Source organism: Hyperoodon ampullatus, assembly GCF_949752795.1.
Source record: "Hyperoodon ampullatus genome assembly, chromosome: 14".
NCBI lineage: Eukaryota > Metazoa > Chordata > Mammalia > Artiodactyla > Ziphiidae > Hyperoodon > Hyperoodon ampullatus.
The window spans coordinates 21,924,874-21,946,875 of record NC_136927.1 but is presented as its reverse complement, the minus strand read 5'-3'; the positions used below and the strand labels follow the sequence as shown (position 1 = coordinate 21,946,875).

The 22,002-nt window shown below is 59.1% G+C and overlaps 2 protein-coding genes across 3 annotated transcripts; both read left to right on the top strand.

The window, feature by feature from the left end:
* Positions 1 to 5,483: 5,483 nt before the first annotated feature.
* Positions 5,484 to 14,636, top strand: PGAP6 (post-GPI attachment to proteins 6; the record flags this gene model as incomplete). The annotated part of the gene is made up of 13 exons (XM_079720229.1): positions 5,484 to 5,619; positions 9,163 to 9,340; positions 9,423 to 9,615; positions 9,888 to 10,015; positions 10,218 to 10,486; positions 10,570 to 10,889; positions 11,288 to 11,375; positions 11,451 to 11,574; positions 11,992 to 12,128; positions 12,537 to 12,715; positions 12,784 to 12,930; positions 13,758 to 13,874; positions 14,223 to 14,636. The coding sequence occupies 13 exons, from the start codon at positions 5,484 to 5,486 to the stop codon at positions 14,517 to 14,519; spliced, it is 2,313 nt and encodes a 770-aa protein (XP_079576355.1). The 3' UTR covers positions 14,520 to 14,636.
* Positions 14,637 to 16,088: 1,452 nt separating this feature from the next.
* MRPL28 (mitochondrial ribosomal protein L28) lies at positions 16,089 to 19,111 on the top strand. 2 transcript variants are annotated; one of them, XM_079720231.1, is made up of 6 exons: positions 16,089 to 16,094; positions 16,352 to 16,649; positions 17,321 to 17,473; positions 17,794 to 17,928; positions 18,024 to 18,110; positions 18,721 to 19,111. In XM_079720231.1, exons 2-6 carry the CDS (start codon positions 16,362 to 16,364, stop codon positions 18,826 to 18,828), a joined length of 771 nt encoding a protein of 256 aa, XP_079576357.1. In that variant the 5' UTR covers positions 16,089 to 16,094; positions 16,352 to 16,361; the 3' UTR covers positions 18,829 to 19,111. The 2 variants fall into 2 exon arrangements, with proteins under 2 accessions (XP_079576357.1, XP_079576356.1); XM_079720230.1 differs by lacking the exon at positions 16,089 to 16,094 and adding an exon at positions 16,099 to 16,252.
* Positions 19,112 to 22,002: the final 2,891 nt, after the last annotated feature.

Below are 22,002 nucleotides of genomic sequence, written 5' to 3'. Positions count from 1 at the left end.
ATCTCAGCCGACCAAACCCGTTTAGGTGAACAGCGTGGAGTTATCAAGAAAGGGAAAAGACAAGCTACAGAGCCAGAGAAAATATTTGCAACTCATAAATCTGATCAGGGTCTAGTATGAAGAATTTATAAAGAACTCTTACAAATTAATAACAGAAAACCACTCCGCCCACAGCCTCCCGTAACCCTCTCCCCTTGAGTGTGGGCTGCATCCAGTGACAAGGAGAAAACAGCAGGAGATGGGAGGTTGCCTTCAGGATTGGTGACCAGACCCGCTGATCTGCTTCTTCCTTTCTCCTCCCCCCCATCCTGCGCGGAGTTCCAGCTGCCCTACAGGCAGGTCCACGTGACAAGGAACCCAGGTCTCTGGCCAACAGCCAGTGTGGACCTGGCACAGCCACGGATGTGAGTTTAGAAGCAGATCCTACCCCAGTCCAGCCTTGAGGTGACTGAAGACCCGGTTGACACTTTTGCAGCCTGACTAAGGATGAGGTGGGTGGGGAATGAGGGGCGACAGCCTTGAATTTCTGGGACATTCCTGCTTGGAGAGACCCTGCCCTGCAGGGTGGGAGGAGGGGGCAACCCAGAAGAACCAGACTCCGTACCAGCCCTGCTGCTGCTGTCTCCTTGCCCTACACCGGCTCTCTGGCTGTTTCTAATCTTGTGCCTCTTTGGATAAACGTGGAAGTTTCCAGGTTGCCCCTTCCCCATCACCTGCGAACCAGCAGCCTCTCAGGAGACCCTGAGTCTGATTTTCACTGATTTCTAGATACCTAATTATGTTATAGATTTCTAATTTAATTCCATTGTGGTCAGAGAACATATTCTGTATCACCCAAATTCTTTGAAGTTTATGGAGAACTGTTTTTTTTTTTTAATTATGTAATTATTTATTTATTTATTTAGCTGCACTGGGTCTTAGTTGCGGCATGCGGGCTCCCAGCTGTGTTATGCAGGATCTAGTTCCCCAATCAGGAATCAAACCCAGGCCCCCTGCATTGGGAGCACAGAGTCTCAACCACTGGACCACCAGGGAAGTCCCTTGATGCTCTTTTAATAGGTGCATACATATTTATTTCTTCCTTATGAACTGACCCTTTTATGGTTATGAAAAAAAATTTTTTTTGGTGATACCTTTTGTCTTGAAGTCCACCTTATCTAATAGAAATATAGGCACTCCAGTTTCTCATGTTTATTATTGCATGCTGGGTCTTTGTCCATCCGCTTACTTTCAACCCATCTATGTCTTTATGGATGTAGATAGCTGGGTCTTGCTTTTTAAAAAATCCAGTCTGATAATCTCTGTCTTTTAATTGGAGTGTGTAGTCCATGAATAATTAGTGTAATTATTGATATGGTTGGAGTTAGGTCTCCTATTTTATTACTTGTTTTGTGTTTGCCCCCTCTGATTTATACTCTTTTCCTCCTTTCCTGACCTCTTTCGGATTAAATGAATATTTTAAAATACCGTTTAATTTATTTATTGGATTTTTAGGTATACCTTAGCATTATTTTTATACTGGTTGCTCTAGGGATTGTAATTACATCCCTAACATTTCACAGACTGTTTAGAATTTATACTGTGCCACTTCATGTAAGATGCAGGAATCTTGCAACCATGTAGGTCTGTTTTCTCCTTCCCCCTGTCCTGTCTGCTCCATTGTTTCTGCAGAGAAGTTATACGTTGTTTGAATTGTTATTCCCTTGAATGTCATTTTTCTCTGGATGCTTTCAATATTTCCTCTTTTTGTTTGGTTTTCAGTAGTTGACTATTATGTGCCTGGGTATGATTTTCTTTGTACAATTTCTTCTTAGGATTCACTGAGCTTCTTGAATCTGTACATTAATGTCTTTCACCAAATTTCACAGTTTTTTCTGCCTCATTCTCTCCTATCCTTTTGGGACTGCAACTTTAAACATGTTAGACCTCTTTTCACCCCTGCTCGGGTCACTTCAGGGGGAGCCAGTGTGTGTGGCTTCTTCTCGGAGCTGGGGTCCCAGGTAGCCTGGCCGCCATCTGCCAGCCCAGGGAAGCTGCTGAGGGCTGCCAAGGGGGAGCACTCAAACCAGAGCATCACTCTCGGGGCATCCTGCCCTGGCAACATCTTCTGCCCCTGTGACCCACTGCCACCAGGGGACCACTTTCATCTTTCTCATCTTCTCCTGTAAATTGCTGGGGTATGGGATATTTCCAGTGTCTTCTTTTGGACTGTCTTTTTTTCAGTGTGTGAATTTCCTTTCTATCTTAGGTATATTCACCTTTTATCACACATAGCACGTGTTTTCTCCCATTTGTCTTTTGACTTAATTGATGACGTCTATCCTTTCACACTTCTTATAATTACATAGCATTTTAAAAAATGTAGTCAAATAAGTAACTTTTTCTTCATGTTCCCCGGTTCCCTGTCTTGCTCAAGAAATTCTTTCCCATGACTGTATTCTAAGGGACGTGTTCTAGTTTCCTTTGAATATTTTTATCATTTTATTTTTTTAAGAATTTTATTGGATTATAGCTGATTTACAATGTTGTGTTAGTTTCAGGTGTACAGTAAAGTGAATCAGTTATACATATCCATATACATATATCCACTTTTTTAGATTCTTTTCCCATATAGGTCATTACAGAGTATTGAGTAGAGTTCCCTGTGCTATACAGTAGGTCCTTATTAGTTATCCATTTTATATATAGTCGTGTGTACATGTCACTCCCAATCTCCCAATTTATCCCTCCCCCCACTTTCCCACCTAAAAATATGGAACGCTTCATGAACTTGCGTGTCATCATTGTGCAGGGGCCATGCTAATCTTCTCTGTATCGTTCCAATTTTAGTATATGTACTGCTGAGGTGAGCACTATCATTTTATTCTTGACAGATGACAACCTGATCCAGTTGGAATTCATTTTTCTGTGTAGTGTGAGGTAGGATACAGAACCGTGTATTCGCAAGACCTCCAGAAAGGGCCTCCTGCCACTGGGCCTGTTTCCATCTTCAGATGAGGCCTCCCAGGTGGGTCCTTTCCATTTTTTAAAAAATATTTATTTATTTATTTATTATTTAGGCTGTGCTGGGCCTTAGTTGTGGCATGCGGGACCTTTTTGCGGCATGCCTGTGGGATCTAGTTCCCTGACCAGGGATTGAACTCCGGCCCGCTGCATTGGGAGCATGGAGTCTTACCCACTGGACCACCGGGGAAGTTCCTCCTTTCCATTGTTAATACTGTGTTACTTAGCAGAGTTCTCCTGCGCCCCCTAGATGGAGCACCGATGCCTCCTCTCCTGTCTGCTTGGGGAGCTTGGCCTGGGAGCCTCACACTGAGGTGACCCTCAGAGTGGGTAGGGCTGGTGGGGGACCGCTGAGCCCAGCCTGGGGCAGGGATGGATCTCGGCTGGAATAGTCTGCAGGGCTCAGTGCTGACCACAGCTGCTGTCCCCAGCATGATCTGGGTCAGTACAGTGCACTAAAATCGAAGCTCAGCAAAATCCAGAATTGGTCTCTGTCCCTTTAAACTGAGAACCTGGGAGCCCCCTGCGGCCAGGGGTGAGTGGGGTCCAGCCTAGATTCCAGAGGAATAAAAGGTCTCTTTTAAGGGTTCACACCTGGGGCTTCCTTCCCCCACCCTCCCGCCATGCCTCACCCCCCCCCCGCCCCGCCATGCCTCACGCCCCCTTACCCCCACGCATTCAGTGGCCTTGGGCTCCCTGGGTCAGCTTCTCCTCCCTCCCAACCGGTAAACTCTCACGCACGCGCGAACACACCCACACGAACAAAGTTTGAAAGGTGCAAACAGGTATAGCCCCTCTTCCCAATCCTCAGCCACAGGGTTCCCTTCCCTCCCCGGCTGCTGGATGCTTCCAGGCATTCTATGTCTTTAAGACATGCAAATTAAAAAAAAAATTTTTCTACAAAAATGGTAGCTTTCTGAACACATTATTCTGCCCTTCCCTTTTTTCAGCTAATGGTCCCCCTGGTAGACCATTCCCAATTAGTACACAGAGCTTCCTGGTTTTCCTTTTACAGCCCACTGGATCAGTGTTTATAATATCAGTGTTTGAATTTTGATCTGGGTACCCATGACTCTAATGCCCATACCCTCATGACCAATATCTGGGTGCATGCTGCACTCGAATGTAGCCTCAGGCTTCTGTGACCATATCTGCAGGGAAAATGCACAGCGGTGGCAGGACTGAGGCTCCCGGGAGGCTCAGCAAACCTAAGAAAGTCTGTGGGCAATGCCACCCTTTCGGTAGGATCAAATTTTTTGATCTCTGCAGGTTTGTTAGGTGAAAGAAGGCCTCTGGGTGCTTTTCAGTTTGCATTTCTCTAAGGAGGGAAACATTCATCTGCATATCCTTTCCAGTAATCTTCTCTGGTGGTTTGCTGTGGGAGAGTTGATATTTCTTATTTACTTGTAGGAACTCTTTATTATTAGTAATCTCATTAAGATCGGCCCTTTGTGATGTGAGTTGCAAGCGTCCTCCCATTTGAGGCTTGTTTTTTGAGTTTGGTTACGCAGTTTTGCTCGTAGCTGAATTTCTATCTTGCCTCTAGCCTACTGGGTCACATGTAGAAAAGCCTTCGCTTCCCCTAAACTGTGAAAAAGTTTCCCCATGTTCTCTTCCAGTCCCTCCATCGTTTCCTTTTCACGCTGAAATCCTTAATCTGTTGGAATTTACCCGGATGTCAAGGGTGAGTGAGTCCCACCCACTGACGTGAATCGCCACCTTCACAGTGTACGAAATATGTACAAGGAGCCTTTTCATTTTTCCATGAAAGTGTTTTTCACACATACTCGTAGCGCCTTTGTGGTGTGACGCGCCGGGAGGCCGGCCGGCCGGACCTCGCGCGGCGCCCGGCCCACGAGCAGGGACCGAAAGACACTCGCGTCCCAGGGTCCCCCCAGCGCATCCAGAAAGCATGTGGGGACACTCCGCGGACGCTTCGAATCTCCTGCGCGTTCCAAGTCACGCCCCACCATTTCTCCCTCTGAACCAAGACCCCCGCGGCCCCCGGGGTCCCGCGCCACCCTTCGCCCCCATTCCTCCCTCCGTCCCACGTGTCCCGAGACCCTCCACTTCATCCCGCCCCGCCTCCCCAACCTGCGCACTGTCGCGGGCCCGAGTTCCCCACCAGTCCGGACCTCCCTCCGACCCATTTTCCCTGCGCGCCCTCTTGGTCCCCGCATCGGCCCCCGCCCCACGTCGCCCCCCGCCCCGCGTCCTCCTTCAGATCGCCTTCCCCGCGCGCCCCACGAGCCCAGCTCAGCGCCGTGCGCCCGTCGCCCCTCTCCGGCCCAGCTCCCGGCGGGGCGGGGCCTCTCAGGCGGAAGTGCCCGGGGCGCCGGCGGCTGGGACCGGCCCGGACGATGGGAGCCCAGGGCAGAGGCGGCGGCTGGGGCCGCAGTGGCGGCCGTGGCTGCCCGAGCGGCGGCGGGGGTGGGCGGCCGGGTACGCGGGTCGGGTAGCGCCGGGACGAGCGCGGAGCCATGCGCCGGGCTGGGACCGGGACCGGGGGCGCGGCGGTGGCGGTGGCGGTGGCGGTGCCGGTGGCTGTGCCGCTGCTGCTGCTGCTGCTGCTCGCTCGGTCCCCGCCTGCCGCCGCCGGCGACGGCAAAAAGAGCGGTGAGAGAGCGCGGACCCGCGGGCGCCATCCCGGGGGCTCGGGCTGGGGGGCGGAGGGAGCATCGGGGGGAGCGGCCGGGATTGTGAGTCACCTGGGGGCACCTGTGCGCTCACCTGGCGCGGACGTAGGGCCCAGGTCCCCTCCCTGTGTTGGGGGCGCAGGGCGGCCCCTTGCGGGGCACCGAGTGTGACAGCGGGCGATAGAAGGGACACCCGCTCCCCCTCCTCTGTCCCCGGGGCCGGGTTCGGCCAGACGGTCCCCTTGGAGCGAGTCCTCCCTTCCTTCCTGCTCCTCCTCCTCCCAACGGGTTCTGGTCGGGCACGAGCCTCGCACACCAGGACGTGGGGGTGAAGTGGCCCAGGGGGACTCTTCTGGGACTCCAAGAGCTGTGGGGGGGAGCTGCGAGCCCCTGGGAAGAAACGTTGGGCCGTGGGATTCCCGGGTCCCCATCTGGTCTGGGAGAGGGTCAGAGTTGGGAAAAAGTTGCTTAGATCCTAAAGTAGCAGCCTGGGTGGGTGTAATGCCTCCACCCCTCCCAAGGTGACCACCACCCTACTGCGGTCACTTTCAACAGCTGGCCTTGCTTGTTGGAGGCTAGACTTCCAGTCGTCCTCAGGACCCTAGCAGGCCAGAGTGGTTCTGAGAAATGGGCACCTCTGTGTTGTCTGGGAACTTCCACTCCCTCTGACGAAGGCCTAAGGAGGTGGCTAGACCAGAAGGCGCTGTCCTTGGGGTTCTGCAGGATACCTGAGGATGCTGAGTAAATTGCCTGATTTCTGAGGCCTTGGGCTCTCTGGTGGCCAGCCTGGTGGGGCTGGGAGGGCCCAGATGCCCCACCGGGCAGTAGGCAGCTTACCAAGCACAGCCTGGGGCTGGCTCCCAGCCCATCCCCCCTTCTCTGAAATCTTGCTTCTCCAAGCTCCTGTTTCTTTGAGGGTTGTGCCTCTGGTTTCTGAGCTTGGCACAGCTTGAAATGAAAGGCAGTTTCCCCGAGATGGGCCCCTGATTAAATTGCTCTATCGGGTACCGATGAGAAAGTCATCCTTACTTTCTCCTTTACTCCTTTTCCGGGATCAGGGATCAGGGCTAGGTGAGGGGTCACTGGTGAAGAGTTTATGGAGATGGAAAACCTGGGGCAGCTGCTCACCTCCCAGGCCTGCTGAAGTGATCCTGGTTTCTGTGTGATCCTGGCTTCTGGGGTCTCTGGGTGGGCAGGGTCTCCGCATTGTGTGCCTGTCCTGGTTTGGAGGATGTGGGACAGGGTGCCCTTTCTAGGGTTCCCAGGACAGGCTCAGGGACTTACTTTCTCCTACCCCCAGCCCTGTGTCCTTGGAGGGGGTTGTGGGCAGAGCAGGTGCGCATGTGACTGGTGCTCCCTGATATCAGAAATGTGTCTTTCACATCTGGCTCAGATGGAGAGCTGCAGAGCTGGGGGTGGGGTGCTGGAGGGGCTGTGTGGCCTGGGAGTGGGGACCACTGGGTCTTAGGGTGACCTCTTTTATCTCTCATGCACCTGCTGAAACTTCACAGCCACCAGCTGGGTTGCAGGTGTCCAGGGCTGGCAGGGGACAGAGGACCTGGCCACTCTCTGGTCAGGGGGCTGCACACTGCAGCAGGACCTCCCCTACCCGACCCCATCTAGAAGCTGGGTGACTGGTGGGCTGGCTGACTGTTTCTCTAAGGCCCTGTGGTCCTGGGGTGGGGTGGGGGGAGGGCTGCAGCAGCCTCAGGAGAAAGTTTGTATTTGCTCAGTGACTGCTAGTCTCCTGGCACTCAGGCCACAGTTGGCAGTTGGGACTTGGTGGCCACTAGACACCTGGAAAGCCTGGAGTGTGTCCTATGTGATGCCTACCCCTGCCCAGCCCCCCATACCGGGCTTCTCCGAGCAGAGCTCAGACTGGCTTTGCAAGTGGGCTGCTATCTTTTCTCAGGGTGTTTCCATGGCAGGGTCAGGAGGCTGGCAGGAAAGCCAGCTGCTCACCTGGTTCCCTTACCTGCTCACGTGGCCCACCTGGAAGGGCCCGGGCTTGCTGCTGGGGTGGTGTGAGTTGCCAGTTTCCCAGTGGGACAGGGGGAGGTACCCAGCTCAGAGGAGAGGGAGACCACACCCTGCTGTGTCCACAATGCATTTCTTCTTAAAGCACTTTAACATCCATTAACCATGGAGGGAGGGGCAGCCAAAGGGAGGTGCTGTCCGCCTCAGCCAACTCAGAGGAAGCTAGGACCCAGAGAGGGGAAGGGATGGTCAAGGTCACACCGAGAACAAGGCCTGAGCTGGCGCTGGGGCCAAGCTTCCTACCATGCAGCACAGGTGCCTTGTCAGCCACCCCTGGAACACAGAGAGCACCAGAGCATGCCTGTTCTGTGGGAGGCCCTAGAGGGAGGGTCTGAGTGGGCACCCTCACCCACTCATGGGGCAGGTGGTTACACCATGAGCCCCAGACACATGCTCCAGCGGAGGTTGTGCCAGTTAATGGACACTCCCAGGAGGGCCCTAATCCAGGGTGGGGCCACAGGCCTCTGTGCCCAGTCCCAGCAGCCCTTCAGAGCTGGTCTGGGAAAGTCTGGCATGACAAAAGGGGGCTGCAAGTGCAAACTTTTGGAGTGTGTGGGGGAGGGCAGCTGGGGAGTCACGGAGGTGGGGGCCTGGGAGCCACTGCCAGTACTGGGGCGCAGGGGAGCCCCGGGATGGGGCCACTCTGCAGGGGCTTGTGCCCACTGGAGCTGGGGGGTAGCCATTCCAGCCTAGGTCCCCTCCCCACAGGGTCTCTGCCTGCCTCCTGTCTGGGTGAGGAGGGATGACGGCTCTGGGGCAACTGTATCCCAAATCATGGCCTGAGCAGGCAGCCAGCCTCCAGACCTGGACTCCCTGGCCTGTCCAGTGGAACCAGGATCAAGGATGCTGGAGCTGGGGAAGCTCAGAGGAGGTGGGGGAGAGTGTCCTGGCGTCCAGTGCCCAGGGCAGTTGGGGGGGCTCCCGCCCTGACCACTTCCTGTGCCCTTCAGACTCCATCCCTCAGCCCTGAATGTGCCAGGGCTGCAGTGGAGGGAGGGGAGGGGCGGCTGTGACCAGTGTGGAGAGGAGCTGCCCTTTGAGTGGGGCTCTTCCTGCTTCTAAGGTCTGAGACCGTTGGGGTGATCGGTGTTGGGTGGCTGTGGGACTCATTGATAAGGGGTGGCTGGTGGCTGGTGGATGGGATGTGGAGAACTGGGGAAATTTGGCAGAGGAATGGCTGTGGGGGACTGAGCCTGTGAGCTAGAGATCGTTGGCAGGGCTGGAGGGGTTTAGAAAGATGGATGTGTGGACGTGAGTGGGAATGTGATGCCTGAGTGAAAACTTCTGAGCCCTGGGCCCTTGCCAAAGGCTGGGGGGGAGCAGTGACCTTTCCGAGGTCAGAGTGGGCATGCCAGGCATCCCAGGGGCTCCTTGGCTTCCCTCGCCCCTTCTCTCCAGCCCAGGCCAGGCATGAGGGCCTCCATCTTCTCCCCAGGGAAGGGGGATCCTGGGCACCCTGGCCCGGCTGACAGCGCCTTCTCTGCAGATGCCAGGCTGGTGTCGGAGCAGTTTTCGCAGGCCCCGCAGAAGCTGGCTTTCTACAGCTGGTATGGCAGCGCCAGGCTCTTCCACTTCCGGGTACCCCCAGACACGGTACTGCTGCGCTGGCTGCTGCAGGTGTCCAGGGGCAGTGGCCCCACTTGCACCAACATGGAGATCACCGTGTAGGTGCCTGCCCGCTGCCCCCGCCCCCGCCTGAGCCGCCTGGGCCGACACCTGAGCCTGCCCTGCTCTCCCTGCCTCCAGGTACTTCCGCTATGGCGCCCCTCCCGTCATCAACCCACTGGGCACCAGCTTCCCTGACAACACCTCCGTTCAGCCCTCCTTCCTCCTCAAGATGCTGCACAGCAACGCCTCCATCAACATCTCCCACCCAGCACCTGGGGACTGGTTTGTGGCCGCCCACCTGCCTCCCTCATCCCATAAGATTGAGGTGAAGGTAAGGGGGCTCCCTCCAGGGACAGGGTGTGGGCAGGATCCCACAGTGCATGAATGGCCAGTCCCTATCTTTCATCTCCCCAGGGCAGACTTTGCTCAGGGCTCTGCTGCCCAGCCCTGCCCCTCCACCCTAGGGCTCTATGGTCCAGCCCTGACACCCTCCCCCGCAGGCTCTCTGGTGCAGCCCCGCCTCCCCCAACCCTAGGGCTCTCTGGTCCAGCCCTGCTGCCCCCTCCTGCTTCCCCTTCTCCCCTGTGCCTGCTCTCTCCTTAGGGCTTTGTTCCCACCTGTGCCTACATCTTCCAGCCTGACATGGTGGTCGTGCGAGTGGTCGAGGTCTCCATTCTGGAGCCTGACGTGCCCCTTCCACAGACCCTCCTCTCCTACCCCAGCTACCTCAAGTGAGTGGAGGTTTGGTGGAGTGGGTGGTACTGCTGTCCTCACTGCGGGTGAAAGAGCGGTGGGTCTGCGTCTCTGGGTCGTGCTAAGAAGTGGGGGCCAGGTGTCTCGCCCCCTTTGGCTACCACTCTGAGGGTGAAGTATACGGGGAGGTTGGTTGAAGCTGCAGAGAGCCCAAGTGAGGCCTTATCCCCTTGGCTGCAGAGTCTTCGTCCCCGAGTACACCCAGGAGCTGCGGCTGGAGCTGCAGGGCTGTGTGTCCAACGGGAGCCTGGGCTGCCCTGTGCGCCTCACCGTGGGCTCGGCCACCCTGCCTGGAAACTTCCAGAAGGTGCTCACTTGCAGCGGCCCCACCCAGGCCTGCCGCCTGCTGCTGCCCTCACCACCCTGGGACCGGTGGCTGCAAGTGACGGCCAAGAGCCTTGCTGGGCCCCGTGTGTCCGTGGCTTTCAGTGCTGTGGCTGCCCTCACAGGTGGGCTGAGCGGGGAGATGGCTCTGTCCCCTGCCTTCCGCCCTCAGGCCTTCCTCCAGCTGAGTCCCCTGTGGTCCTGACAGCATGCAGGCCGTGGAGTGTGAACTTCCAGCACCTTCTGCAGAGCAGCCCAAACCAGAGTAGCAATGCCTCCACCGGTCTGCTGCCCCCGACCCCCAGCTACCAGGACCTGGACCGGAGGGGCAGGGTGGGCGGTGGCCCCTTCTGCCTCAGGAGCTTCCCCGTCCTGCGGGAAGACGTGGACGTGGTATCTGTGCGCTTCCAGCCCCTGGACAGGGTCTCGGTGCTCGTGCAGTCGGACATGCCCTCGGTGATGCGGCTGAACCTCAACACGGGCATGGACAGCGGGGGCTCCCTCACCATCTCCATGCGGGTCAACAAGGTACCTTGGTCCAAGAGCCCCTAGAGGCCTGGCTCGGATCAGGGCTCAGGGCCCAGGACTCAGACCTGCCTGGGCGGAGTGATGCTGCTCAGGCCTCCCTGTGCTGACTTTGGCACGGAGACGGGATTGGGGTGGCCTTTCGGGCAACAAAGTGAGCTCGGCACGCATTGGGCCAGAACAGGCACCATCTGAGAAACAGAAGGCCTGTTCTGCGGGGCAGCAGGTCCCCGTCGGCAGGCCCAGGGCTGCAGGTAGGGTCAGAAGCTGGGTGCCCCAGGCCTGGAGGGGAAGGGTCCTGGTAAGCCCTGAGCCAGCGGGGCCACAGAGAATAGCACCCAGCACCAGGGGTGAACTTGAGGTGGAGGCCAGGGACTGACCCTGAATGGCCTCCTTTCCAGACCGCGATTGCCAACACCTCAGTGGTAGCCTGTGTGACTGCTGCCTCACCCTTGCTCAGCTTCAACGCTTCGCTCAGCTGCACCACAGGTATAGGTGGCATCTGGCCCAGGGACCGGCAGGCCTTCTGGCTCCCTATGACTGGGCCTTCTTCCTCCCCTGCAGCCTTCTTCGAGGGCCACCCCCTGTCTCTGAGTGCCTCTTCTCCCACGGCCAACCTCATCATCCCCTACCCAGAGACAGACAACTGGTACCTCTCCCTGCAGCTCATGTGCCCTGGGAGACCTGAGTAAGTAAACTTGAGGGCAGCCGGCCACATGGTTGCGCTCGGGACCATGGACAGGGCTGCCCGCATCCCAGTTTGGGGCTGACCCAACTTCCTGCAAGCCGTGCAGGGTCAGTTGCCTTCTGGGAGTTCTAAAGGGTTCCCCACCTCCACCTGGCCACTCCTCCCGTGGCAGCTCTGAGAGTCCAGACACAAGCAGAGGGACTGGTCCAGGACACAGCCCCAGACAGGCTGGTACTCGGGCAGCAGGAGGAAGAGGGGCATCTTGGCCTCGCAGAGCTTGTGGCTGCTGTCCTCCAGGGCTCGGAGCTCGGGGGCCTCAACTCTGGGCTCATGTGTCCAAGACCCTGCTGGGAGCACTGGTGGGGGACTGACCGGCAGACCTCAGCAGCCAGCCTTCCTATGGCCCCTTCCTTGCAGGGAGTGTGAGCAGGCCTCGGTCCTCGTGGAGACCACCTTGTACTTGGTGCCCTGCTTGAACGACTGTGGACCCTATGGCCAGTGCCTCCTGCTGCGCAGACATGGCTACCTGTATGCGGGCTGCAGCTGCAAGGCAGGTGAGGGATGGTCCTGATGTCTCCCCCGACTCGTGCCCTTGGCCTCCCAGCCCTGTGCCTTCCTCTGGGAGCCCATCCCAGCTCTGCCCCCAAAGAGCAATGACAGATGCCGCCTTCCCACCCCTACCGTGCCCCCGTGCGGGCACAGAGAGGCACCCCCAGAGATGGTACTGCCTTCTGATCTTGGCCTCCCCTGCCCACACCTGCCCCCACCTACCCACACTGGCATCCACCTACCCACATGTGCCCCACACCTACCCACACCCGTCCCGGCCTGCTCAGGGGTGAGGAAGGGGCTTCTCTGCAGGGCCCTGGGTGAGGGGCGGGCCCTGAGGTTCCAAAGCGCCCCCTGCCCAGTCTGCCCCACTTGCCCGGCTTCAGCCCCCTCTGCGTTGCCTTGGCCCACAGGCTGGCGTGGATGGAGCTGCACAGACAACAGCACAGCCCAGACGGCGGCCCAGCAGAAGGCGGCTGCCCTCTTGCTTACCCTGAGCAACCTCGTGTTCCTGGCCCCCATCGCCATCTCCGTGCACCGCTCCCTCCTGGTGGAGGCCTCTGTCTACGCCTACACCATGTTCTTCTCCACGGTAGGCCTGCTTGCTCCCCTGGGGGTGGTAGGGGGACCTGGGCTGCCGCTCACTGCCCGGCCCCACAGTTCTACCACGCCTGCGACCAGCCGGGTGAAGCGGTGCTGTGCATCCTCAACTATGACACACTGCAGTACTGTGACTTCCTGGGCTCCGGAGTGTCCATCTGGGTCACCGTCCTCTGCATGGCCCGGCTGAAGGCCGCCCTGAAATACGTGAGTGATCTCCTGATACCCGGGGTCTGGGCTCTGGGGGCGCGGAGGCCCCTGTGCACAGTGTGTCGAGGGAGACACCAGAAAGGGGGTTTGGCCTCTGCCGTTCGAAACCTCTTGTACTGACCAGTCGCCTGCTGGTAGAGGCTGCCTCCAGTTGTGAAGGGACGGTGTCAGCTGCTCGGAGGATGCCAGGAAAGGAAGGTGGTGGGCAGGGTTGGGCGAGGCCCGTCTGTCTCCCAGGGCCCCATTCAGAGAGGAGGCCTGGAGCCCCAACCCTGGACCAGACCTCCCTGAGAAGCGCCCAGCTGTGCTCCTGGAGTCCCTGGTGCTGAGGACGCTTCGGGGACTTTTCTGCTGCAGCCGGGCTTGCCTGATGGAGATGCGTGCCCTGGTGCCCTGCCTGCCCAAGTTTGTGCCCCAGAAATTCACCTGTGGGGAATTCCCTCTCAGTCCAGTGGTTAAGACTCTGTGCTTTCACTGCTGAGGGCAGCGTGGGTTCAATCCCTGGTCAGGGAACTAAGATCCTGCAAGCTGTGCAGCGCGGCCAAAACAAAACACATTAGAAATCTACCTGTGGATGGACCCTTGGGACTGATGGATCCCAGCAATGCAGGAGCTGGAGGAGGGGCATCTCTCTCCCAGCCAGCAGAGCAGGGCAGGGTGTGCCAGTTGCTCCAAGGGGACTGGCAGAGGTGCTGGGGGGGCAGTAGGGATAGTGGGATGACCAGCAGGCCCAAACCACCGGCTCCTGCTGGACCTTGTGCCATCAAAGACAAACCAGGCCTAGGGCTCCTGTGACCCTGCCATCATCCCTGTGTTTTGCCCAGGTTCTGTTTCTCCTGGGCGCTCTGGTGTTCGCCATGTCCTTGCAGCTGGACCGCAGGGCCGCCTGGAACACAATGGGGCCTTGCCTCTTTGCCATTGTGGTCATGGTCACCATGTGGGTAAGGAACTAGAGCAGGCCTGGGGTCCTGCCCAGGCTCCCTCTCCTGGTAATTGGGGTAAAAGAGCATGGGTTCTCCATACACGCTCACTCTGGGAGGAGAGAGCATGGCCCTTCATTTTGGCCATGTTCTCAGTCCTGGGTCTGAGTCCTCCAGATCTGCTGAGGGCTGCCAGGGGCACCCACAGGGGCTCAGTGTGGCTTCATGCCCAGGGCCTGGGCCTGAGGAACCCATAGATCTTTGTGCCCTTGAACCCCTCCAAGCAGCCCACACTCCCAGACCTGGGCAGGCCCCTGGGAGCTGTGGCTGCAGCCCCTGTGCCAACACTCGTGTGGTGGTTTTCTCCAGGTGTACCGCTGCGGGCGCCGGCGCCACTGCTACCCCCCCTCCTGGCAGCGCTGGGTCTTCTACCTCCTGCCCGGCATCTCCATGGCCGCTGTGGCCATCACCATCTACACTTCCCTGATGACCAGCGACAACTATTACTATACCCACAGCATCTGGCACATGCTGCTGGCAGGGAGCGCAGCCTTCTTGCTGCCACCACGTGAACAGCACACCAAGCCCTGGGCCTGCTCCCAGAAGCTCACCTGCCACTATGAGATCTGCAAGAACCACCGGGACGAGCTGTACACAGTGACATGACACATCCAGCTTGGGGACACCTGCAGCTTTGATGATCTCTCCAGCCAGGGGCAGGACCAAGGGAGAGGGACCCTGTCCAGATCCATTTCCAACTGAATAAAATTGCCCTGAGCACTCTTTTGCTTTCTCCTCCTGAGGAGAGGACCACACCCCCAACTCCCTTGTGCCCACTGGCTGCCAGCTGACTTGGTCACTCTGCAGGTCCCAGCGGGTATCTGCAGTGGCCCCTGGGGCCTGGGCCTGGCTGCCTGGAGACCACAGGTACCATGTGGGGTCAGGATCTGAGTTCTTCTGGCCTGGGGATGGTTGGAGGGAGATGTGGTGTAAGAGTCCTCCATTGCCCTATTCCTCTGTGAGACTGTGTTATGAGAGACCCAGGTGGGCTGAGGAGGCCTGAGCCCACCTCCCACGGGCCCCTGCCCCGTAGGCTGGGAACTATGCCATCTCTGGCTCATTGACACCTTGTGCCTCTGAATGCCAGCCTGCCGTGGGCATGGGGATGCCCCCTGCTAATACCTTTGCCATGGGAAGGAGTGACCACATTTACCAGGGAGCTGATGGCACTGGGGTGTCCGTAAGGGCCAGCTGCCATGGGTAGCATGGGGGAGGCTGACTTCTGGCTGTCCAGCCCTCCCCCTTCACTCCCTTTGGCTCTCAGTTTTGGAGCTGCAGGCCCCTGAGATGAGCTTCCTGGGGAGGGGGCTGCCAAGCTGCTCTGGGAGTGCTGGGCCTGCAGGGCACACCTGGTCCCATCTTTGTGTCCCACTGACCCCTGGGTTCCTGGGCCCTGTCTAGGGAGCATCTCCTTGAGTTACTCCCAGGAGAGAAGGTGATGGCTGCCGCCCCGCACTGACCCAACCACATGTTTGGGGAGGGGCTCCTGGAGACCTGGCCCTGCCTTTCTCCTTCCTCTGTGGTGGAAGCACGGTAAGGGCTGCTGACTGCCCCAGGAGCAGTGCCCTGCCCCTCCCTAAGGGGCTGCTGTCTGCGCGTGAGGGTGCTGGACAGGGCTGCTGAGCCCAGGATGGGGGGCACGCACTCTCATCTTTTGGCCCTGGCGTCTTCCCTTCTGAGTCCTGTGCAGGCTGTGGCCTCCCTGGAGGCTTCCCGCACCCCCAGTCACCCAGCACTTGGCCACTGGAGCATTCTCTAGGCTTGTAAAGCGGAAACATTTATATACAGGATTTTGGGGAGGAATTTTTTCAAGACATTTAAGACGTATGTAAGACGTATTTTTCTGTAGCTCTGATTGCACTGTGATTGGTGAATTTAATATTCTACATGATGTTTCAAGGCAAAAGAGTTTTTACATTGTTTTCTGCGCTCCTTCCGGGAGGAGGGGAGGTGGGACCGAGAATGACAAGTCCCTGCTCCCGGGAAATGGGCCCTCACTTGCAGACGGTGCCTGCAGCTGCCGCCGTTTCCGCAGCGAGTTTTCCACGGTCCCTAAAGACGGGAAAGGGGGCGGGACGAGGTGGGTGTAGACCAACCGGCTTTGCAGCCAGTCAGGGGCGGATGGAGGGCAAGGTGGCCCGGCACAACTTCCGGTTCCGCCGGGGAGCGGGACTCGGTTAGGTAGGTGCTGGGCCGGCTCTGGAGTCGGGGTATTGCGGTGGTTGCGCCGCCCGGGGTCACGCGGCTGGGGTCGGGGCCACGCGGCTGGGGTCGGGGCCGCGCGGCTGGGGTCGGGGCCGCGCGGGGCCATAGGGCAGGGGTCGAGGCGGCACGTGAGGGTAGGAATGGGGCGGGGCGCCGGGGGCTGGAGTCGGGGGTGGGTGTCGGGGCCCGCGTCCTGCCGGGCGCGCGTGACGGTGGCCCTTTCCTCCTGCCAGGCTCGCCGCGATGCCCCTGCACAAGGTCCCGGTCGGCCTGTGGAAGCAGCTCCGGCTGCGGGAGGGCATATACTCCCGCCTGCCCCAGCACTACCTGCGTTCCCTGAAGGAGGCGCGGACGCCCACTCCCGTGCACTACAGGCCACACGGGGTCAAAATCAAGATCAACCCCAAGAACGGGCAGCGGGAGCGCGTGGAGGACGTGCCCATTCCCATTTACTATCCCCCGGAGTCCCAGCTGGGGCTCTGGGGCGGCGAGGGCTGGGTGCAGGGTCACAGATACGTCAACAACGACAAGGTGGGTGAGCAGGACGGGCTTGAGCGGTACTTCTTGGGCCTCGCTGCCTTGCTCCGGGCTCTGGAGGTACCTGGACAGTGAAAGGGACCCCCACCCCTCGGGGAGAGGGAGCTTATAGTCTGGTGGAGACACAGCTCCATCTGAAGAGTGTCCTCAGGAGTAAAAAGTCACGGTTCTGGCAGCCAGATGAAGTGTATAGATGAGGAGCCCTGTGTGGGGAGAAGAGATGGAGAATGAGGTTTAAGGTCCCCTGTCAGCTTGACCGCCATACTTTCCCTACTTCTCGTGACACCTACAGGGCTGGCATTTGGGAAGGCTGAGAGGCTCACCTGAGTCTGCCCCCTGAGCTGTGTTGCCTCTGGTGGGGAGCCTGGGGGGAGGAGGGGGCTTATGTCTTTGAGGCCTCCTAGGCTAGCGTCTCCCTTTGCCTTTGGCCCCTTCGTCCCTGGTTTGGGATGTGATGACCTGTGAACCGTGGAGTTATGGTTGTGTGTGCGGTGTGTCTGGAATAAACACCAGCAACTTGGGCAAAGTCTGGGGAGAAGCTGACCTCTGGGTGGGCAGCTGGGTCCCCAGGTGGGGACTGGTTCATGCAGCTCCACATGCCCAGTCTCCCCACTCCAGTGTGAGGGGAGAAGCAGCAGCGCTCACCAAGTTTCTTGCCCCCTCAGCTCTCCAAGAGGGTGAAGAAGGTGTGGAAGCCACAGCTGTTCCAGCGTGAGCTTTACAGTGAGATCCTGGATACCAGGTTCACCGTGACCGTGACCATGCGCACCCTGGACCTCATCGACGAGGCCTACGGGTTTGACTTCTACATTCTCAAGGCAAGCAGACCTGCACCACACTGGGGTTCCTTGTGAGATATAAACGGGACCATGTCCCTTTCTGGGCAGCCCCAGTGGGAGTCCATCACTGTGGACGGCCATCTTGCCCATGTGGCCCAGGGAGCACAGCTGCCTCCTTCTCTGCTCTTAGACCTTCCTCGCTTCTGGTCTGGGTGCTGGGGCTGCCCACCTGGCCTCAAGTGCTCCACCAGGCTGTCCTGGGGGCTGCCAGCTGCTGGGGAGGAAGCTGGAAGGGCCGGCTGGTGGGGTGGGCAGGACCCTGCCCGCAGCACCTGGCCCTATGCAGAGCCTTCTGCCAGACCCCGAAGGAGGACCTGTGCTCCAAGTTTGGGATGGACCTGAAGCGAGGGATGCTGCTGCGGCTCGCCCGACAGGACCCCCAGCTGCACCCAGATGACCCCGACAGGAGGGCGGCCATCTACGACAAGTACAAGGTCAGGGCTCCAGCCTTTACTTACTGCTCCTCGTGGGCCCCCTGGCCGGCTGCCCGACCCTGACCTCACCCGCGAGCCCGTCTCTGTCTGCCCAGGCGTTTGTCATCCCAGAGGCAGAAGCCGAGTGGGTTGGCCTGACACTGGACGAGGCCGTGGAGAAGCAGAGGCTCCTGGAAGAGAAGGTGAGCGTGTGTGAGCACCAGCTGCCCTGCCCTCTCAGGAGTGGGCACAGCTGCCAAGCAGCAGCCCCTGGGGTGCATTGACAGGGGCACTGGGTGGGCTTGGGGAGGCACTGCTGCCCAGCGGGAGCCGTGGGCTGTGGTCTCCGCGTGGCCCACTCCCTCCCCTCCAGGTCCTGACCCTCTCCTGCCCCCCGCCTGGCTGGTTTCGTGGATGGGAAGATGGATAAGAGCTGGATGCTTGGCACCATCGATTTCTGTGGCCACCTAGCATTCCCCAGGGTCTGCCCAGTACTGCACCGAGGCCTTTTGTGTCTGTCCTCTAGAGGACTCTGGAGCGTGTGATAGCTGCCAGGACAGGGGGCCCGTCACAGCTGCTGCCCCTTCTCTCTGCCCAGAGTCTCTGCAGCCAAGACCCCTGTGGCTCCTCTCCCACGAACAGAGCACTGTCCTCTGGGCTGGGGGCTAGCGGATGGCAAGTAGCCTTGCTTGACCCGGTGACCAAGCCGGAGGGGCCTGGTCCTCTCATGCTCGATTCCTCTCGGTGTTTGGTCAGGAGCTGGATCCCCACCCTCCCCAGAGCGCCTCACTGTGACCTGCCTTGTCTCTCTAGGACCCCGTTCCTCTGTTCAAGGTCTACGTGGAGGAGCTGATCGAGCAGCTTCAGCAGCAAGCGCTGTCTGAGCCGGCAGTGGTGCAGAAGAGAGCCAGCAGGACGTAGCCGCACTGGGACCTGGGCCTGACAGCCAGGCTCAGCACCCCGCCCCCTTTGGCACCATGGACAGAGCCTGGGGTGGTGGTGAGGGCCCCCGTGGTTGTGTGTGCTGGCCGTGCAGCTCCTGGGTGGGGTGGGCTTTGTGGAGGCCCCAGGAGGTCTCTTGTCCCAGGATCCCCAGGGGCCTGGGGCCCTCTCGCTGCCTCTGTCCCCCGCTCCCCACAGTGGAGGCCCTGCCAAGGCATGTCACCACCCTCGGGGGACAGTGTGAGTAAAGTCTGAGCCGGGCTGTGTGTGTGCTGCTTTGCTTAGAGGATCAGTCTCACCCCGTGCCTCAGAGACCCGGGATGCAGCTGAGGTGGGTGGTGGTCCCTAGGTGTGCAAGGTTTTGGTGCTTTTCTCTTCTGTGGGAGAACCCAGCATTGTGGGAGGCATCCTAGGATAGAGTAGGACTGTGCTCGCTCCTGCTCATTGCACACTGCCTGGAATGTTCTCCAGAGCAGAGGCCTGGTGCTATGCTCTGGCTCTGAGAGTGGCTGTATGGTGTCCGCACCAGCACTGCCTTTGGGGTGGCGAGCACGCCCCCAGCTCTGGGAGGTGCAGGGGCCCCAGAGGGTGCTGCTGGTGCCAGTGTCTCACAGGGAAAGCCTTGAGTCTGGAGCTTCTGTTAGCACCTCCCTGTCACGGTCCAAAAGGAGGCAGAAGCCACATGGCCTGCGGGGCCTGTGACACAGATGTTCCTCTTCAGCTGACCCAGACCTGAACTTGGGTGGGGATGTGGCCCCCAGTGGGAGACTGGACCAGGCACCTGAGGCCTTTCCTGCTCTGAGATTTGGGGGTGGCATGACCCTCTTCCCTGACCCTACCTGGAAGTCCTGAGCACTGAGACCCATTTAGGTCTCTCTGGGAGGACACAGTTGGGTTCCCCTGACCTGGTCCTGGCAACTGACTGAGGGGCACGAGGCTCCCCTGAGGGAGCCATGGAAGTGATGCCACCTGGGCTGTGTTTATGGGGTGGGAGGCCATAGGGAGCATGCAGCTGGCCAGTGGGCACGGCTGCAAGAGGTCCCTGGAGGCTCCATGGCTTGCAAGGAGGTCATCCAGGATTGGGGGCTGCCTTGGGGAGGTCACCAGTCCCAGTCTCCTCCGGGGACACCTTGAGACCCCACGTGTCCTCATCCCTATTCTGTGACCGTTTTAATTTTTTAAGAATTTTACCAAAAGCTGATGATGCCCAGCTCATGCCTGGCCCGGCTCTGTGGGCTGGCAACGCCCAGCCCAGTTGTCTGAACCACACAGACTGCTGGTGCTCTGGGTGGGCCAGTCTCCCCAGCTTCCACCTCCTGGTTCCCTCCCACGTTCAGGATCCCCTTTCTGTGCCCCACCACCCCTTCCTCCCGCCACCCCCCCCACTCTGTTGCCTGGGTACCCCTGCGATGGGCACCCAGAACAGCCCCAGTTCACTGATATTGACTCAGGTACCCCTCCCTTGCCTGCTCCTTCCCGTCCCAACTAAGACCACAGGCCGAGGGGGTGCCTGTGGCATTCCTGGAGCCTCAAGGGACTTGAGGGACCTGGCGCTGGCATAGGGCTTGTGGCCTGAGCAGGGTGGGGGCTGGGCCAGGTGTGAGCAGTCCAGGGGAGGGGAGAGGTGGATGGAGGGTGGAATTGGCCTCCCTGTCAGCACTGGTGGGCCCAGGCTGGCTTCTGCTGGCTCCTGGGAGGAGCTTGGCATGCCCTTAGCAGGTCACTTGCCCCTCGCATAGCCTGAGGCTGGACTGAGGTGGGGGTCTGAGTGTGGTCCTGGCCCCAGAACTAAAACATGAGCATTTTTCTGGTGGTGCAGCATCAGTTCCATCAAATTCTCACAGAAATCCTTGACTCAGGAAAGGTTCAGAAGCCCTCACTGAGTGACAGACTCACTCCCCAGCCCCAAGAAAACAATAACCCAGACCTTCCGGTTTCCTCTGGGAGGTGGGAGTGGGGAGAGGACACAAGGGCTGCACTCACCCACAGGCACGGAGCCAGGAGCTGAGCTGCCCATCAGCCACGCGTCCCTGCCCTCCACGTGTCCCACCCTCCCGGCCCTGGTCAGGCGGAGGCCCCTGAGCTGCCTTCATTTCCGTCAGCCACACCTCTGCACAGTCTCAACCACAGTCTCTTTGTTGCTCTGTCAGAGCTCCGGTTCTGCCCTGGCTGAGGCCCTGCAGCGCATCAGGACCCTGGGTTGGTGCAGGGCAGGGGGTTGTGCTGATCAAGGTCGAACCTGTGGAAGCATGAGCTGCCCTGCACTGACCCGTGGCTGCAAACAGGCCATGCCCCTGTCTCTGCACCAGCTGGGTCGACCCTCCTATGTGTTTCTATGACCACAGCTCAACCAGTCAGTTTCCATGCTGGGCTGTGGACAGGAGGGTGAAGCATCACTATGGCTATGGACTGGGGAGAGGCCCTCGGGACCAGCACTGGAGGCCCTGACAGTAGCATGGCCATCAACACCATGATGTCTCAAGGCCCTGTTGTGTCCACTGCCTGATTCCACTGTCCCTGTGTCCCAGGGCAGGCAAAAGGACCAACCCTACCTAGAGAGGGGACAACCTAGGCTGAGAGGGGCAGGGCTCAATCCAGGGCTCTGTGCTTGACCCCTCACTATCAGGGTCTGCAGGGTGGCAGGTGTGCAGAGGGCAACTGGGGCCCTGTCAGGGTGCTGGAAGCACAAGGGAGCTGCTGTGGGGCCCATCCACACGCACTGGGACCCACCTCAACCTTCATCCATTGCTGCCCCCTTGAGCCCCTCTCCTCCCACCGCCACTGGCTGCCCCCTAGCTGGAGCCGTGGGTCAGGAGAACTTGCCCAGCAGCACCAGCCCTGTGCAGATTGGCACCCTGTGCCGTAGCACACCAGAGTCGTCCCCTGCTCACCCTGAGCCCCAGAGTGAGGCTCCAGGCCATGGACCCTTTACCACCCACAGGTGACCCAGCCCACTTTGCCCTTGGACAAGGTCTGTCTGCGCATGGCATCCAGCACAGCAGGGGATGCCCCAAGGCTGGGGGTGGAAGCCCCATGACTGGGCAGCTTGGGGTGTGGCCAGGCCAGTGTGAAGAGTTCAGAATAAGTCCAGGGTGCTGGCCGAGCAGCTTCTGTGCCCTGTGAGTCTGGGCCCAGCCCAGCCTGCCCTGTGCC